General features: G+C 35.4%; 4 protein-coding genes across 4 annotated transcripts in view; 2 read left to right on the plus strand and 2 right to left on the minus strand.

The window, feature by feature from the left end:
* Positions 1-17949, plus strand: part of LOC119631285 (calcium-transporting ATPase type 2C member 1) — a 156440-nt gene that overhangs the window by 66118 nt on the left and 72373 nt on the right. The window lies entirely within an intron of this gene.
* LOC119631286 lies at positions 2706-3481 on the plus strand. Its single transcript, XM_038023360.1, has 2 exons — positions 2706-2814; positions 2891-3481. Exons 1-2 carry the CDS (start codon positions 2770-2772, stop codon positions 3419-3421), a joined length of 576 nt encoding a protein of 191 aa, XP_037879288.1. The 5' UTR covers positions 2706-2769; the 3' UTR covers positions 3422-3481.
* Positions 9695-17949, minus strand: part of LOC119631292 — a 15214-nt gene continuing 6959 nt past the window's right edge. Inside the window, exons 3-4 of the mRNA XM_038023367.1 lie at positions 10238-10345; positions 9695-10173 (exon numbers count right to left, since the gene is read on the minus strand). Of these exons, the coding sequence (XP_037879295.1) occupies positions 9697-10173; positions 10238-10282 (522 nt within the window). The 5' untranslated portion in view covers positions 10283-10345 and the 3' untranslated portion in view covers positions 9695-9696. The remainder of the gene's footprint in view (positions 10174-10237; positions 10346-17949) is intronic.
* Positions 13834-14547, minus strand: LOC119631293. Its single transcript, XM_038023368.1, has 2 exons — positions 14428-14547; positions 13834-14362 (listed from the first exon to the last, which is right to left on the minus strand). Exons 1-2 carry the CDS (start codon positions 14470-14472, stop codon positions 13889-13891), a joined length of 519 nt encoding a protein of 172 aa, XP_037879296.1. The 5' UTR covers positions 14473-14547; the 3' UTR covers positions 13834-13888.

A 17949-nucleotide genomic window follows, 5' to 3' on the forward strand; every position in this document is an offset into this window, starting at 1 on the left:
TTCGACGTTCATATTAAAATGAAAAGGCTTCTAAAGCTTTAAGCTGCATATCAAATGACTCCTTAACAATATTTTCGTGTCAACTTTGAAAATCAATGTGGATAGAATGAAGAAATTCGCCTATAGTTACCAAAATATCATATATAATAAAGATCGAGTGTTTGAATATGTTTTTAGATGAAAATAATAGTGTACTTATAGAGCGGTGTCAGTTTGTTCAAAGGTAATAATTAGTTTGTCAAATATGTTTTGAAATATATACGATATACGACACAGGATAGATACGCCCAGTCAATGAAACTTTGCTCTATCAGGCAATAAAATATCGCACGTATACTAATAGCGGGCAGTGAAAGTTCGGCCCTAATTAAGCATAATTTGCTTCCGATTAATTATTTGTATTATCATATTCGATTATTTACATAATAGCACTGTCTCTGAAATATTAGATTGCCAGCGATGAGCTTACAGAAGCCCGGAAGGCATAGGACCTTAAGCATGATTTAACTTCGCCTTTAAGGAATCGCGTTTAAGCTGTGTTAATAAAGCGCCAAGCGCTGAGGAGTGACACCTGCCAATATTTCATATTGTTTCGACTGCTTGAAAAGCGTTAAAAGAACGATTTGTCAATGGTTTGCTGATTTTAAGCAAGATCGTACAAATATTGAAGATGCTGAACGCAACGAATGTTTTCATCAAAAAAAGTGAAAAAATTCTGGAAAGTATTCTCGATAACCGGAAAGTGAAGTTGCAAGAATTAGCTTACCAGCGTAACTAATAATAATAGCGCTAAACATGTGCTACAAAAAAGCGAATTCGAGAAATTCGCATCAATTTTCATTTGAATGATACAAGACGAGATCGTCTGCACATCTTGCCGCTATTAGGGATGAAAAGTGAATTTATTTTGAGAATCTCAGGTGCAAAAATTCATGGATAGATGCAGGCGTATCGTTCGTATATATCGCAGACCACATTCACTATAGCCAAATGTTTACATTCCTTGTTGGACAACGTGGATACGGTTCCGGTGAAATGAGTAACACCAAACGCGCATAACGATAATTAGTCAATGTAACTGGTTTGCTGTTCAAAAAAATATTAAAATATCAAAGATTGTAATTTTTTTTTGCACGTCGTCAGCCCATCCGTCTATACTGTAAGAGTGGCTCACGAACACTTTGGAACCATACAACTGGTAATTGCTGATCCATGTGGTGTACTCATCAAGTTCGAGTCCTTCTGACTACCACTTGTTTTCATTGACGGATCATGCATTTGTTGAGTAACGTTTTGGTTCTTGCTAAGTCGTGAAAAAAAAAAACTTTTTGAATAGTTCGTCTTACAAGGTGAAGATTTTTACAGGGGTATCATCCACAAATCGTCAGATAGGTGACAAATATGTACAGCTATCAACGGGTAATGCTTCAAGTAATAAAGTGCTTATCATTTCCATACAATAAACGGGTATTTTTATGTAGATCAACATTCCGCGGTCATATTTACACGTCTGCGTACATCCCAGTTTTACATAACATATGCGAAAGTACTGTATTGATAATTTTTCATGAAAATTAAGACATGAGAAAACCATATGCCGTTTCGTCACTGAGCACTGCATTTAGTTACAGTGGAATAGATACGTCAACATGTTAATGGTTCAAAGGGTTTTTTGAAGTGATTAAGTCCTTCATTACGCTCCTAAATCAACTTGATAGTGCGATGAAGGCAAACTGGCACTGTGAAGGCCATGCAAACGACAAAAGTCCCGATAGGCAGACAGCAACGTCCGTACGTTGGGACGGGCGTGGGATTCTTTTTATTAACTACTCTGAAAAAGGAAGAATGATAAATAGCAGATATTATATAGAACTTTTGATTTGATTGAGGAAGAAAACTTAAAAATGCCAAGTTTCACCAATGCATCGTATTCCAAGTCGACGGCTACAGTGACGAAAGTGCATTTCGGTTTATTGCCCAATCCATCATATATCCCGATTCTCGCCCCAAGCGACTATCATATCTTGTCAAAACTTAAAAAAGGAAAAACAAGGGGAAAAAAATTTAGATCAAGTGATGAACTAATTGCGGGAACTAAAGCGTATGTTATGGATTTAGGCATTTGCATTTTCTGGCATTGAAATGTTAGGAAAATGTTAGACTAATTCAACTAGTTTCAAAAGAGGCTACGTTCATTGTTAATGTCGTGTATTGCAAAAAAAATTTAATTCATTCCCGGGACTTACTGATTGATGTAGTAGCTAGTGTATTTCGGGAAATGATTTCTTTCTTGGGTCGAGAGGAATATATGTTCACATTTTGGAAAAGTTATACAAATGCAGTTTTCTACATTTCAATGTCAAGTCAATGAATTTTGGCACTCGTATCTGTGAGATTAAAATGAGATACTTATTGGCATCTTTTTTGCCATTTTACCGCATTTTTCAGTTTTCTATAGTTTTCAGATTAGGAACTATGCCGGAAGATAAATCCATTAGAAAAATGCGAACGCCATTTGCGTTCTAAATAAATTATAGAACGGCATCTTGTTGCTTAAATTTTTAATTATTCCAAGTATTTAACCAAATCACGATTTTCATGATCTTGCGAATAATTTGTGATAAAAGCATTTTGAAGTTATCAACTTATCAAGAATTCGGGTTTTGCTTTTTACATTTTGCTATAAATATGCGACAATTTTGTTAAAAAGATATAAGTTTGACGACGATCTCTTTGGAAACGGTCAAAATATTACCAATCAGTAACAATATGAAATTCTTTACTTTGTTCGCCGTAGCCGTTTTGGCTTTCAACGTAAGTAATGAATAAAGAAATTCTTTTTGTGACAATGATAATGAATCGGAATATTATTTATTACATTGCTTTTTAGGTGGTATCTGCCTTGAACATTGACCAACTCAATCGCAACAGTTATACCACTGAAAAACCTTACACTCTTAAGGATAACGCTGTCGCCTCTTCCCTACCTCATGTTGTTGCTGAATTTCTTGAACGTGTTTATGAATTGTTGAAACAAATCTTGCCAGCTCCTGTTGCTGAATTGTTCCATCAATTATTTAACGCTATTCAACATTATTTTGAATCGTTCCCTGCTGAGATCGTTACTGCTTTCGCTAACGTCTGGAACAATTTTCCCAGCTTCAACAACGTTTTCTCACCTGAATTCGTCGCTGCTGTTGACCAATTTTTCGGTCTTCTCCAAGAATACTTTTGGGGTCATCCCGCCGCCAAATGGTTTGAAAATTTTTACAAGACCTGGGCCTCCGCCACTGAAGTATTCCCCAAAGAATTCTTTGTTACCTTTGGCAGATTTGTCGAACATGTCCCATTCCTCAACTACGTTTTGAAGCAATGGATGGTATTTTTGGAACAATTGTTACCTCATGTTCGTCAATTCTAAGCAGTTGAACTTATAAATGAACTAAATAAAATAAAAATTGTTAACGAAATAGTCGGGAAAGGAGATTTTTGAAAATAAGAGGAGAAAGAAAGAAATTTTTAAATATTTTTCATTTATTTATGTTACGGTACTAAATTGAAAGGTAACTTATTGCATGTAGGCTCGTTGAAACCAAATGAACCTATTAAATATTTTTGCCTGATTTCAAATTGCAAATTCGCTGCAAGTTTTAGCTCTTTGCTTGTGTGATCAGGTGATCAGGTTTTTCAGTGAATCTTTAGATGATGCTCGCAAATGCTTTCATCATGTTTTCGAGAACATTATGCGGTGCACGTTGTACTTTTATCAATTATAGACGGGATCTATTTGCAAGTCTGATCTATGTCCATCAAATAAGGTTTTTAACGATAACTTTTCGCTTTATATCCCAACTTTTGTGACTGTGAACATTACAACAATAAACGCCATACTGATGAACGGAGCGGACAACTTTAAATTAATTTCTTGCACTGAAAAAGCGAAGTCAACCTATAAGGTACTGAAGTTACGAAGATTGCTATCAACTTAAATTATCTTACTGTAGATCAATGAATTTTTCAACCTCTTGACGAAATCATTCCAAGGCCATTGATGATCCGTTCCGGCCGACATATTGAGAGTGTGAATATCTTTCTGTTGATAGTTTAAGGAAAATTAAACGCATATTACAAAAACTTGCAGTTTATTCAAATTGTCGTCTATCGTTAAGCATTACTTTTCTTATCGCTTAGGCAGAATATGAATTCCATCCAGAAAGGACAATTGATCTTTTGACGCTATCCACCCTGGGAATCTATTTCCGAATAATTGTCGTAAAAGTGGAATCACTGCTCGAGCAGACAAAAAGTAATTAATTGAAGTCAGTGGTGATCAGAAGGAGTGACGTCTGCTGGCAACAGCGGGAAGTGTAGTACACCGACTAGTGTCCCTAATACATTTCGTAAACGGTCTCTGTTATCAACGGTCAAATTACTTAATTCCGAAATGTCCGACATCATGACTTTTGACATATTGAGCCCGTTTTTGATCGCAATTGCATCAGTTGTCGTTAGTAGCGTTTGTTAATCGACGATTTTAATGGTTTGCTTAACTTGCATCATGGTTATTGGTATAGGACCAATCATATTGCTACCCAACTGCAACTAGCAATTCATGAATTTGACAAGAGTGTAGATGTCAAATTTGGAAGAAATGAAAAAAAAACACGGGGAATTACAAAGGCCAACTTATTGAGCCAAATTTAAGCGAACCTATCCTTAAAATTTATGACAAAATCGTCGAACAAATAGACAAACAAAAACATGCACAGAATGAGTGATCTGGAAAAGTCGCAAAATGCTCTAATAAACCGTGTAAGTAAATTAGACAATGTTGTGGCTGGGCTGCCGCACGCTGTTCCAAATATCGTATCCAAGATTTTGAAGATTGTGTGAAAATACTTGAAGTGCCTTTGAATGAAAATGATATAAGTCAGTGCACACACATAAAAAACAAAAACTAGTTGTTGATAAGATTTACTTCGATTGCTAAAAGGAACTCAATAATGAAAAATATGACGCAGCTCGCTCTTTAAAGCTGGAGGACTGCGAAGGGACTGATATTAACAGAAGAATTTTTTGAAGTAATCACCTTACATCCGTGGTCAATAAATTTTCTTATCGCTGTCGCAAATTGAAAAGGGGATTACTGCCTACAGATTTTGCAATGGAGATGTGCCTCATGCGGTACCGAAAAAAAATGATAGAATCGAGATTACATTAGATGTACTTAATATGAGGAAGAGGTACCAAGAATGCTTGTAACCTCGCAACTTGAATCTTCTCCCGGTAATGGTGTTGTCATCAAGACACCGCTCTTTAGTTTCTTGGGTTAATCTGCAGAAATGTGTTGAATATTGAGCCAGAAATGCTACTGATTTCTGCATTCTCTACAACATGTATATGACACTCTTCTTCTTTGTATAGAATCAGTCGCCTCTTTGGCGACTTTGGGATTTGCATTTGTTTTTTCTTTTCTTTTAAATGTTTTCCTTTTTTTTTCTTTATTTCAAGGAATATAATTTATATTGAAAAATAATATTACTTCGATTACAGGCTAATATGCATCTAAGTCATATTAATTTGCATTTGGCATCCAACTTGAAAATTGATCATTGTAATGTTCAAAGCATAAAAGTTGTGGCATACCCCGTAAAAGTTCGATGAATTTGCAAATTTTATGAAAAATTCCACCTTTGATATTATTGCATTAATTGATACTTGGCTAAAAGCCCGGGTGCCTGATGGGGCAGTAGACATTCTCGGATATGCCTTCTATTGAAATGATCGCCCTCGAGAATGTAGTGGGGGAGTAGGAATCCACGTTTCATAGGACTACCAGAACTACACGGAGAATGAAGAAAATTCACTTTGGTAGAATATGCAATAATGTTGGCATCAAGGGGATTTGGAATCAGTTAAGAATAACTAGCAATAGCGGTTCAATGACCATGATAAATTAGATGTTGACCACTTAAGGAACTATTTTTGAATTTTAGCTCTGATAACATAGGTGAACATACGCTTTTTGTCAGATCCGATAACAGATTCTCCTTTGCACGTATTAACGATTATGAGATTCATACCGCGTTTGGTAACATTAAATCAAACGCCTGCGTTGTTGATGGAATACCTTTAAGATTTTTAAAAATAGCTTTTCCTATTTAATGGCATTATAACAATTTCTGTTTTTCTAGAAAACTGGTAATTCGCAAAAGTTATTCCAATATCTAAAATTAGTGCTTCGTTCTATACCGACAAAGTAAGACCCATAAGCATCTTACCTATATTTTCGAAGGTTTTGAACATATAATAATATCTCAAATATCGCGGCATATTGCATATATCGCCGAGGCATCTACGTTGCTAGGACTTTCGGTATCCATAAGACGAGACCTGAACGAAGGTGGAATAAGTATTCTAATGTCATTGTACTTATCGAATGCGTTTGAAGATTTTGTAAAAACTTAATGGTGAATTCATATTTTCAAGTATACCGTGCTCGGTCATAAAGTCCTATCTGTCTGGAAGAAGACAATTTGTGTCTTTTATAGATGGTCACTCACACATCCGGCAGGTAGGATCTGGAGTGGGTCAAGGCTCTGTTCTTGGTACGCTCTTATTTTCAACGTATTTGAATAATTTCTTTACTGTGGTTGAGTCGGGAGTATGCTCGGTACACGCTTTTGCAGGTGATATTCAGCTGTTGTTTCCTGGCACTCAGCCAAGAGATGCATTACAAATGATTATTTACGACACATTAGACCGTGTTGAACGCTGGATGAAATCAAACTCTATGCTGTTGAATATATCGAAATCAAAAATGATGAATTATGAATCTCGGAGATAGGAGAATTGAATTAGAAGGAAGTGAATTAGGATCTGTGAACAACTTAAACATTTTGGGCGTTATTATTGACAGGGAACTCGATTATTCACACCCCGTTGGCGACATCTGTTCGAGAGTTTGTTTTACTCTTCGATGACTCTATTGCTTCGAAATGTATTTGTTCTATCCTGTCAGGTACAAAGTGGGCCATGTCCTGATGATGTCATAGATATTTTATTGCATGAAAGTGTATTTGTGTACGATAGCTGGTATTTTTAATAGAACTAAGCTGTTGGTGAACAAGATTGCTAGGTTTGTGTTCGCCATAAGACATTATAATTTTGCCCCTGGTCAATATAGAAATCGGAAATATGTCAGTAACTTCTTAAAATGTTTTTTTCACAATTTCCTGACTATAAGATATCTTATACGCTTTTATAAAATAATCAAAAGCGATACGCCGCAGTTTTTCGCTCAAAGTTTTAACTGTTTACGTCTTTCAAGGAGTGCATAAACATTTATTCCCTTGATAAGTAGTTCAGTCTTTGGGGAATTGTTTCTAATCACGGTCGCTCACTCGTGGAACCATCTATTCAATAAATTACGATCATTCTTCTCATCATCATCATTCTTGAACATTACAATAGAACTTTGATATAATTTGATTGTATCTGTTGTCAACTTTGGACCTTGGTGCGCATTTGTCGTTGTTAAACCTTCTAGATAGTAAATGTTATAGATTGGCGCCGCTAACAAAACAATAGTATTATTTATTTATTTATTTATCTTATTCTACTTATATAAGAGACTCAACTAAAACAAATTGACTCTTAAAGTAAATCTTAAATTAATTAATATTAAAGTGCAATAAAACAAATAAGAAGGAAAAAAAAAGAAAAAAAGCATGTACACAACTAGCATAGAGCCACACCCACAATCGGTACAGGACCAAATTGCAAATGAGCCCCTAAGTCATCGCAAACATGCATAAACTTGGCAACCGATAATAGATAACAACAATTAATTATCGACTCATAATAACATTTTAAGGTTAAGAGCCAGGAGTTTAAGTACGACATAGGTAAATTACGCGTATTAAGCAATGTTGCTTTAATGAACTTTAAAGAATCCGATAGTGAGAATAAGTGATAGACATCGTTTAGGTTCTCGCAAACAACTCTGAGTAGGTTAAACACCTCATAATTATATTTACACTGACTAAGCTTAGCCAAGATAAAGTGCCTAGAAAAGCGGTTGGGGACATTAAAGCTTATTTCACCAAGTAATGCAGGATGAGTCAAAAGCACCATTTATTACTTTGATTACGAAGGAAATGCCAATAACAAATATACGTTTCTCGAGAGACGGTAAGGACAACAGAAGCAACCTACTTTCATAAGGGGGAAGAGAGACAATCGGATCCCAACCCAAATTCCTAAGGGCAATCAGCAAGAATTGCTTTTGAATAGATTCAATTGCATCTAGATAGCACCTATATGAAGGAGACCACACAACAGAGGCACACTCGAGTATAGATCTAACCAAATACCTGTACAGCCTTCTCGTAATGTAAGGATCACCGAGCTCTTTGGACCACCTCTCTATAAGTGATATAATATAGATTCATGAATATGCTTAATTGTAATACGTATTTTGGCGTGAAGGGCTTTTTATATTACCCAATGGTAATAAATTCGAAAGAAATCTCTTTTTTACAGCATTTAGGGTTTTTAGTTATGGTACCTTTTGCGCCTGAAGTATCGACTGAAGCTGGGTAGGGATGTTGTCGAGTCAGGCCCGCTACGTTTAAAATTTCAAATAATTTAATTTGTTCGCACTTTAGCAATGATTCAAATGGGTTGTGGCGCACCTATGCAGGTATCAATTGCGAAATGTGTTCAAACGTTTTTTTTTTTTTTTTTGTTTATTAGGCCACAAAAACAGCGATTTAGAAATGAAGAAAAATTTATGGAGAATGTGTCCTTTTTAACAGTAGTTTGACGTTGTTCTGGCCGCCGCTGTGATATGAAAATTTAAATTGGCCCGTAGATGCAACAAGTTGCCCACTCCTAAAATAAAGTACATTGTGTACACTTCCATGACATGCTAAGATTCTTGGCAGTTTTTCTGACCGTCTAAGATATCGATTTTTTTCATGTCATTGTTAAAATATAAAATCAAAAACTTCATTGATCTGTTAATTAGATGCTCGGGTCTTGGGTACAATAGAACTCTAGAGCTTTTAAAAACACTTTCAGATTATCCTCAAAAAGGCCTGGTTAAACATGTGAAAATTTTCTATATTTTCGCTGTATAGTATTTTCATTTATTATAAAAATTGCGAGTGAATTCCAATCAGTTTTTTTAACTACCTGTTATGTTGAAATATGGGAAAAGAGTCAAACAAGCAGGTAGCTTTTTGAAAAGGAAGGTGACTGCTGGCAAGGTGTTAGGATATACGCGGCTTAAAATCATCAAAAAAGTTTCAACAACAAGGGATTGTCCTATCCAAGCTTTATGTTAATTCGCACACATACTTGGAAAGGTATTGGCGTGCCCGCATATTTCTATTCACATTCGCTACATTCACATTTTTTTGCAGCAATCTTTAAGTGTTTTTCCTGACAGCGCTGACATGCAACCGACAGCGAACAGCATGGTTTCAAAATTTTCCATCGATAATCGATTAAGCAGTCGTACGCTAAGCAAATTTTCAGTGTCGCATATTTGTATCAAAATGTCTAAAAATTTCTTTCTTTTTACTAAATAATCATGAAAATTAATTTTTTTTTTTTTTTAATTTTTTGAATAATTTATTATAAATATTTATTATATTCAGGCAAGTCCATTTTTTCTAGTAGCCATATGATTTAGATTTGACGAGTGTGGGGCACCAATTTTTCCATGTACATGGTCCATTGTTGGAGACCGTTCTTCAAGAGGGGAACATGTTCGACGTAGCGACCAATGGTGGGCAAGAATTCTTTGCACATGTATTCAGTCACGTCAGTGAAGCACTTGACGGTGGTTTCGAAGAAGGCACCGAATTGATGAGGGAAGTAGGCGTTGGCGAAAGCGCGGAAGAATTCTCTGATGGCATCGAAGAATTCGGGGCTGTTCAATTTGTCAAAAGTGGGCCAGTACTTGAAGACGTTTTCGATGGCAGCTTTGACTTCAGTGGGGAAGTATTTTTCGAATTGTTGGTAAGCTTGGTACAAAAAGTTCTTGAACAATTCGTAGAAACGGCCAAAGAATTCAACAACATAGCTAGCGTATTCCTTAATGGATTTGACATAAATGTCACCGTGGTTTTCATGGATGGCGTATTCGTAGTTGGCGGCAACGACCTGCAAAAATTTTATGCAATATTTTCACTTATTAACACACTTTTTGCTTTGAGGGATTACTTACGTTGAAAGCCAAAGCGGCGACGACAAACAAAGTAAGGAATTTCATGTTAACTGTTATTAGATGTTATAGGACTTGTTACGTTGCTAAAGAACTGTAAAGTACTGACGTCTTTTGCAGAAAACCTCTTGATATTTATACAAAAAAAAAAGCTTTGGTGCAGATACGTCTGAGCTATCACATACATATGTTCTTGATCATGAAAATCGTGATTTAAAAAAGTTGTGCCGTGCTTTTATTTGTTTGCTAATTTTAATAGGCTGTAAAATGTTATTTTTTTTCTTCTAATCTCATCGACAAAGGTGTAATACTGAGTTCAAGGTTAAAAGTTCTTACTTTGTAGTCTTTCAAACTATAACCGTAGACAGAAAAGCCATTTGACTTAAATCAACATAATTTCAGAAATTCCTTTTCCAAAGAATATCTGGTTGAGAAAAGTTGAGGATTAAGAGAGAAACCAAAAAAAAGAGGACAAATGGAATTGTGCGAATTTTTTATCGCTTTTACCAGCACATACGGATACTTAATCAATACAATTTAATCATATACGTTTTTCGCATCCTCGAAGCCCTTTTCTTAGCTTAAACCCTTGTTTAGTTTGAAATCGTTCACAGATATTTCCGCAGTAGCCTTCTGATATTTAATACCTTGAAAGTGTATAAATATTTTTTTAAGTGAACAAGTTCAAATAAGCTCTATTGACATTTCCAAAAATATTTGCCAAGAAAGATGAATTATACAAAGTTTACCTACAGTTTGAGACTGAAAGCGAAATATATATTCACGACGCAATTCGCCTATTTACTTTCGAAAGAGCGGGAGTATTTCGCAAATGATGAGTTTCGCGTAGAGGGAAGTGAAATTTCCGCTTACATATTCTTTTCTGTCAGTAACTAGTTAATCTGACCTATGCTCGTGCAACGACCACAAAGATTGGATATAACCCCATTATTGGGCAATCAATAGGTCTGGGAGATTGTACATTAGAAGTTTCCAAGATTTCCGCTACGGAAGTCAATGGCATCTTCTTTTTTTCTTCGTTGGGAAGAAAATTATATTCGGCTGTGGCCGAATCTTGTGTACTTAGCAGTTTCATGATCAATAATACTCATAAAAATGGAGAAAAAGTGAAATATCAATACTTTATAATATAAGCGGGAACATCACAGATTTTTTTCGTTTTTGTATAGATCTGGGTGTAGGTCCGTAGAATATACAACGTGTCGCAAAATTTACGCAAGCTTTGCATTCGCAGTAAAGTCTTGGCAACTCAAAAAAACAACCTGTTCGACATCTAACAGTTCAGGGTTAGCAAAATTTGGGCATTACGCGGAAGAGAGCAACGTGTTTTCATTCTTGAACAATATTTCTAAAATAACGAAACTTTGGTCATACTTCTTCGGAAATGGTGCTGGCGTTATGATAACCCAGTTCTTTCTACCTAAGTCAGATGATATTAATGCGAAGGGCATGTGGTTCCAGCAAGACGGTGCCACCTGCCATACATTCCGTGAAACAGTTCTGTTACTGCGTAAGACATTCCTGGCGGTGTACTCTCACATTTCGATGATCAGAATTTCGATAAAAGAGCCAGCAAAGCCGTGGAGACCATTTGTCCGACGTGCTATTTTACCCATAACCTTGTCGTGTATCAACAAAAAAATTACCTTTAAAAAGAGGCCTATTTGCCATTCCATTCAAATCTTGCGTAAATTTTGAAACACCTCTTACAAAAATGTTTATGGTCGTTGTTTAGGAGTAACGAGAAAAAAACGTAATCACTTTACAATATACTGCGCACATGTATTCTGGCCGATTTTGGCCGTTCCCAGCATTAATCAATCTGCTTGCAACAACTTTCAATGTTTTTACCAAATTTAAATCCGATCTTTTCCGAGTTTTACGACTGAAAGTGTGTTTCAGGCAACTGATACACAAACAAACAGGCCAAAGGAGAGGGGGAATCAACGAGCAGGAAGACGAACTGATAAAGGGAGTTACTTTGATCATACCAGAATGTTATATTGATCAAGAATATATTTTATAGATATCAGAAGCTTCCTTCTAGGTATTGTAAAGATTTTGGGTGAACGGTCCTCAGTAATATAAAAGTCTTCCCCTTATCTTTCAGTTATTATCTTCGTTGACGTTCTACGTGAAAATGTAAGTAAAATTTTCCTCAAGTATAAAGTGAAAAGGTTTGGCATTTAAAAAATAAATATAATAAAATTTATATTTTGCATATTATTTTAGGGAATGCTTACAAACACACATTGAAACCATTTCAAGAACAATAAGAAAGTTATATTCGCCGGGAAGCGAATCTCGCATACCTATCACTATTATTCATTCTACTCTCCAAGTTCTTTTATTTGATGAAAGAAGTGATCGTCGTATCTACCATATTTCTTTTAACATTAACCCATTTTTAGGCAGATAATGTATCTTCATTTAAGGAGTGTACAAAATGGTCGTAAACATTCGGTCTTGTTTGCTTTAGGATCAAAAAAGTGAAAAAAGCAGAATGTAATCACTTGTAACTTTGTGTGGACAAGGCGGATGTTTTCCATTTTTGCACGTAAGCAGTAGAGTGCTTCGTGAAGTAAATGTGGAAAATTTTAGCCTTCTAATTCGTATAATTTCCGAGGAACGAGCAAAAGTTGAAAAGTTTTTGTTAAAAAAAACGGATTTGCGTCCATTACGCGCTTCCGCTCTGACCGATTTGGTGCACTTTCCATGTCAATCTGCGTACAGAAACTTCGAATTTGTCTACCAAATTTAAAGTCAAAATCTTCATTTTTGCGACGCGGAGAGTGCCAACAACAAACACCACAGAGATAGACAGACACGCAGACGGCAGGACATTGCTAAATCAACTCGGGATTTCATGACGATCAAGAATGTACACTTTATAGGGTCTCTAAAGCTTTCTTTTAGGTGTTCCATAGATTATGGAAAAAAACAAAATGAGTATACCCCCATCTTGCAGTGGTGGGTATGATTACAATTAAAATGGTGATGTGAATTGTTTTGTTATTTTCAAACATTATATGATTTAATAGGTGCAGTGGAACCCGAACTTTATGCACTTATACAATGACATAGTTCTTTTAAATAAAATTCAAAATTTTGTGAAAGAGAGAAGAGATAAGGTTCCGTTGAAAATTTGGTATTTTTCACCTTTAAAGGAAATAAAAGTTCTGAAATGATATAAATATATTAGATCTAAGAGATAAACATCAGATGTGGCGACATTGAATTGCGCTTTTCAAGAGTTGCGTTTTTGGATTTAGAAATAATTATATTGAAAGGCATCTACTTATGAGCGGAAAGCGAAGCACAGTTTCATTCATTTCATTTTAAGATCTACATCATTCTCTATCCTAATTGTACCTTGTGCTATAAGGTAAGACACATTTTTTAGCATCAATATTGCATTAGAAGTGAAGTAAGTGTTTTCTTTTTCCACCCTAATGTGTGCTAAGCGTGTGGAGTAACGAAGGCCAGACGTGAACCATAATTATTGAGGAGTATCCTTTTACCCTTAATATTATTAAAAAAATGCATATTATTTTCTTAAAAGAAATTTTTTTTTTCAATTTATTATTTTTTCATGATTTTCACACATATATATATATACACAAAGACATAGTTTTAATATTGGTGGGCATGGGGGATCAATTGTTCCATAACGTAGTACCATTGATGGACGGTTTCTTTAGCGAAAGGAACGTATTCCAAATAACGGCCAATGGTGGGCCAGAAACCAGGAGGCAACAATTCAGTAACGGTGGGGAAGGCTTTCAAGGCGTTGTCGACGAAAGCGTAGAATTGATGAGGCATAAAGAAATCCTTAAGGGCACGGAAGAATTCTCTAGCGGCAGTGAAGAATTCAGGGGTGAACAATTGTTCGAATCTGGGCCAGTTTTTGTAGACATTTTCGAAAGCGTTTTTCACTTCAGCAGGGAAGAATTGAGCAAACTTTTGGAAAACTTGGTAGACGAAGTTCTTGAAGAATTCGTAGAAACGGCCAAAGTATTCAACGACATCAGCAGAGTATTCCTTGATAAGTCGGGTGTAAGAAGGGATAGTTTCAACGTGACTTTCGGTGTAATCGCCAGCAACGACCTGTAAGGATATTGTAATTGTTTAAATTTAATTTTAATTACCATCTGTTTATCTAAAGCACTTACGGTGAAGGCCAAAGCGGCTACAGCAAACAAAGTAAGGAATTTCATGATGTTTTGTTTGGTTGTTGTTTCTCTAAAGACTTCAGAAGAACTTATACCAGTTTCCTAACATTGTCTATTATTTATACTGAAAATTTTCTGATAGATGCTTTATAACTTCATCACGATTAAAGATAAAGCAAAAAAAAAATAAGAAAAATAATAATAATAATAAACGTGAAAGCTATGGAGAAGTGTCTTTGAGTTTAAGAATCTTTGGTATCAAATTTTTTATGATCCACGTTATAATAAAGAAAAAAAAGTTTCAGTATAAGTTTCTCTACCCTTTGTATATTCCTCTTGAAACGCACCAATCTAAACTAAAACGAAACAGGAAAAGATTTACATTGGCGCAGCCAATTAATTCTGATGCCTACCACATTCCTCTTAAAGTGAGCCTTTAATATTTATTTTCGAAGCCACATACTAGAAAAATTAGGTATATAAAGAAATTTTAATCATGATCTTTTTTAAAAATAAAGACAGTGAAAACACAATAGTGGAGTGCGGCCCACCCTTGTATATCCTACACCTCTTCGCTCAATAGAACTGTTCATACAACGACATTCCAAAGGTGTAAGGTGTTTGACGCAAAGGGGCCGAAAAGGACTCCGATCCAAACCGCTTTCGGCAGTATTCGTCCTTTTGCCTTAATATGTCGGTGTTCCAAATCTCATTAAAATATCTGAAGAAGTACGACCTACAGAGTAAAGAAAAGAAGACGGTCAGACGGACAGACATACTTCGATCCGGAAAATGATTGTGAAAGGATTGGTGTGACAAAGTGTGGGTTTATCTCAAGTACTTCTGCGTCTTGTAAACATCCGCACTTAACCTACTCTTGTAACACAAGTTATGCTGGGCATAAGACGCATATTTTTCAGATGGAATGAATCCATTCACGCAACAAAATATAAATAAATCTTTGTAACAGTACAATTTTCTCACCAAAGCTTAGCGGGAACTAAGCCGTTAGGACATCTTTATTGAATTTTTGCTTTCTCGAAGAGGAAAATTTCTAGCGTACAAGTCACCGTCAAGAATCGCGTTACAGTTACAATACTCAATAAATATTTGTACAGATTTTTGATATATGCTAACCAAACAACCAAAAAAAATGTTTGAACAGATTTTTGATGTGTACTAACCGACCAACCAAAAGCCCTCGAACAAAAAATTTGCTATCCACGCTTACAAATGAGACGCGCTGCCTGAGGCTTAGTGATCGCTAGCATACCAACGGCAAAACGTGGTGATGTGATTGTTAGCATTACCGATGACTGATCGCCTCAGATTTCAGAAAGTGCAAATAGTAACAAATAAAAAAATTGTATCCAGCCGCAATCGAATCCTTCATATCTAATAATTTCACATTAACAAAGAATTTTTTGTTGAAAACACATATGTCCTCACTTAATGTTATAGTGCGAGCATATTCTTTCATCGAGTTGGTCCAATTTTTAATATCAACCTGCTTACAAAAACTTGTTTCTTTGAAGCTGATAGTTGCAGAGAAAAAGAGAAAGACGGATATGCTTAAATCGATTCCGATTTTGGCACGAATCAAGAATATGTATGCAGTTAATATGATCTCTGAAGCTACCTTCTGGACTGTGCAAAGTTTTAACAAACTAGGTATGCCCTCATTATTCGGTGATGGAATTTTTTCTCTTTTTCTCGAATACGGCAAGACGCTGTTTTGTTTTAACTGTGAGTACATTAGGGCGCATAATGAGCGAGCCATTTTTATGATCGGTTTCGGGTAATTTCCAATTAGCGACCTAAGTTTTTCGAAAGTTTGCATTCCTTTTGCGAAAAGTGCACTCATTTTGAAACCACATCTATGCAAACAAGTAAGAAAATTGTATTCCGTCGTGATCGGATCACCGCTGTCCTAAAAAGGATTACAAAAGGAGGAAAATAACTAGATTTTCATACTTTATTATATTGAATGGGCGTGGCTGACTTTATTCGATTTCTAAATTAAACGTTTTTGTCACAAAGGCGTCTGTGTCCTTGGAAAAATTTATATCACTTCCAAATTCTTTTGCAAATTTGTAGGCGATGTCTTCGTTCTCGCTGACGGGAGAATGCTTACCATAAATACGCCACAGTTGCGCAGACAGATAGATGGACAAGATTAGATGCATTACGAATTTGAACCTGATCTCGACTTTATATACTTTTTGGCATTATTGAATCTGTTTCTGGGTCTCATAAAGATATTGGAAAATAAATTAAATTTTGATGCACCATAATATTGGGTAAGCCCGATCAAATTTTTCCATTTTTGTGAAGATTAGAATATCGCCCATAGAATATGCGTTCAAATTTTTGTACATTTATCTCCTACCGTTTATGAGTAATGGCTAAAAAATCATTTTTTTATTCCTTTTGGGGCGTATCTTTCCCATGGCCCATTTTCAATACCAACCTGCGTGCAAGAACTTCAGATGTTTTTGCAAATTTGAAATCGATGGCTTCATTTTTGCGACAAGGAGAATGTTTAGAACAGTCATTAGATAGATGGAGAGATACACAGACTGACGGGCTAACTTACTTAGATCGGCTTCGAATTCGAAGCTGATCAAGAAGATATATGTACTTTGTCGGGTTTGTGATCTCTCCTTCTGGGCGTTGCAAACGTTTCGACAAAACGAATGTATACCTCATCCTTCAGTAATAGGTATAACAAAGAAAGTCTACACTTAGCACTATAATAGTGTGATTTTCTAATTTAGAGAAAGATCATTTAGCCTCCAGCAATAACACATAGATATCGTCTCTAGGAAAAAATTCATAACACTGCCGTACAGTGTCAGCTCTCAAACGATGCATGTTCAAATTGCATATCATATCAATCATATATTTACAAGTTACAGTGGTTTTAGTGACGCTATTGTTGTTGTTTTCAAACCAATCGAGCTGAGGGCGATTACGTATACGTATGTATATATGTATATATAAATACTTTCCTCAAAGAACTAGTGTGGACAATTCATATAAAATGCAATGCATAGAGTTCAGAAGCTGGGCCGGCAAAAATAATTTAATAAATTTTAAATATATGATAAGTAATTAAGAGAAAATAGTGTAACTTCAATAAACGCTGTAGGAAAGAGTTCTGACGAAAATTTTGAAATAAAAAAAAAAAGCTCTATCTGCAAGGAAAGGCAATCTATGAGAAGCTTTGTGTGTCATTCTCATTATGCAGTTTTTTAAATTAATCTTTTTGATTGAATCAAACACTTAAGCTAGTAAACTAATGTTTGTGAAGAACTTTCCAAAAGGATTTAGAATACTCTTTGTAAACAAGGCTGCAATAAAAGCCCTTAAATTATTTTCAGGATTATTGAAGCTTTTTGTAAAATTTTTGAAAAAACTGCAATGTTGTTGAACTATTGATTGATTTGCAATATCCGCGCTGTTAATACTATGGTGATGTAAAAAAAATGAATAAACAAAATAATTTTTTTTTAAATAATT

This window comes from Glossina fuscipes, unplaced genomic scaffold (genome assembly GCF_014805625.2).
Source record: "Glossina fuscipes isolate IAEA_lab_2018 unplaced genomic scaffold, Yale_Gfus_2 1, whole genome shotgun sequence".
NCBI lineage: Eukaryota > Metazoa > Arthropoda > Insecta > Diptera > Glossinidae > Glossina > Glossina fuscipes.

What these genes read in the sequence shown, in the direction of transcription:
- LOC119631293 (XM_038023368.1), bottom strand. Translation starts at nt 14,472, where the DNA reads ATGAAATTCCTTACTTTGTTTGCTGTAGCCGCTTTGGCCTTCACC. An exon ending in TAGCCGCTTTGGCCTTCACC is followed by an intron (nt 14,363 to 14,427) that starts GTAAGTGCTTTA and finishes ATATCCTTACAG; the next exon opens with GTCGTTGCTGGCGATTACAC.
- LOC119631286 (XM_038023360.1), top strand. Translation starts at nt 2,770, where the DNA reads ATGAAATTCTTTACTTTGTTCGCCGTAGCCGTTTTGGCTTTCAAC. An exon ending in TAGCCGTTTTGGCTTTCAAC is followed by an intron (nt 2,815 to 2,890) that starts GTAAGTAATGAA and finishes ATTGCTTTTTAG; the next exon opens with GTGGTATCTGCCTTGAACAT.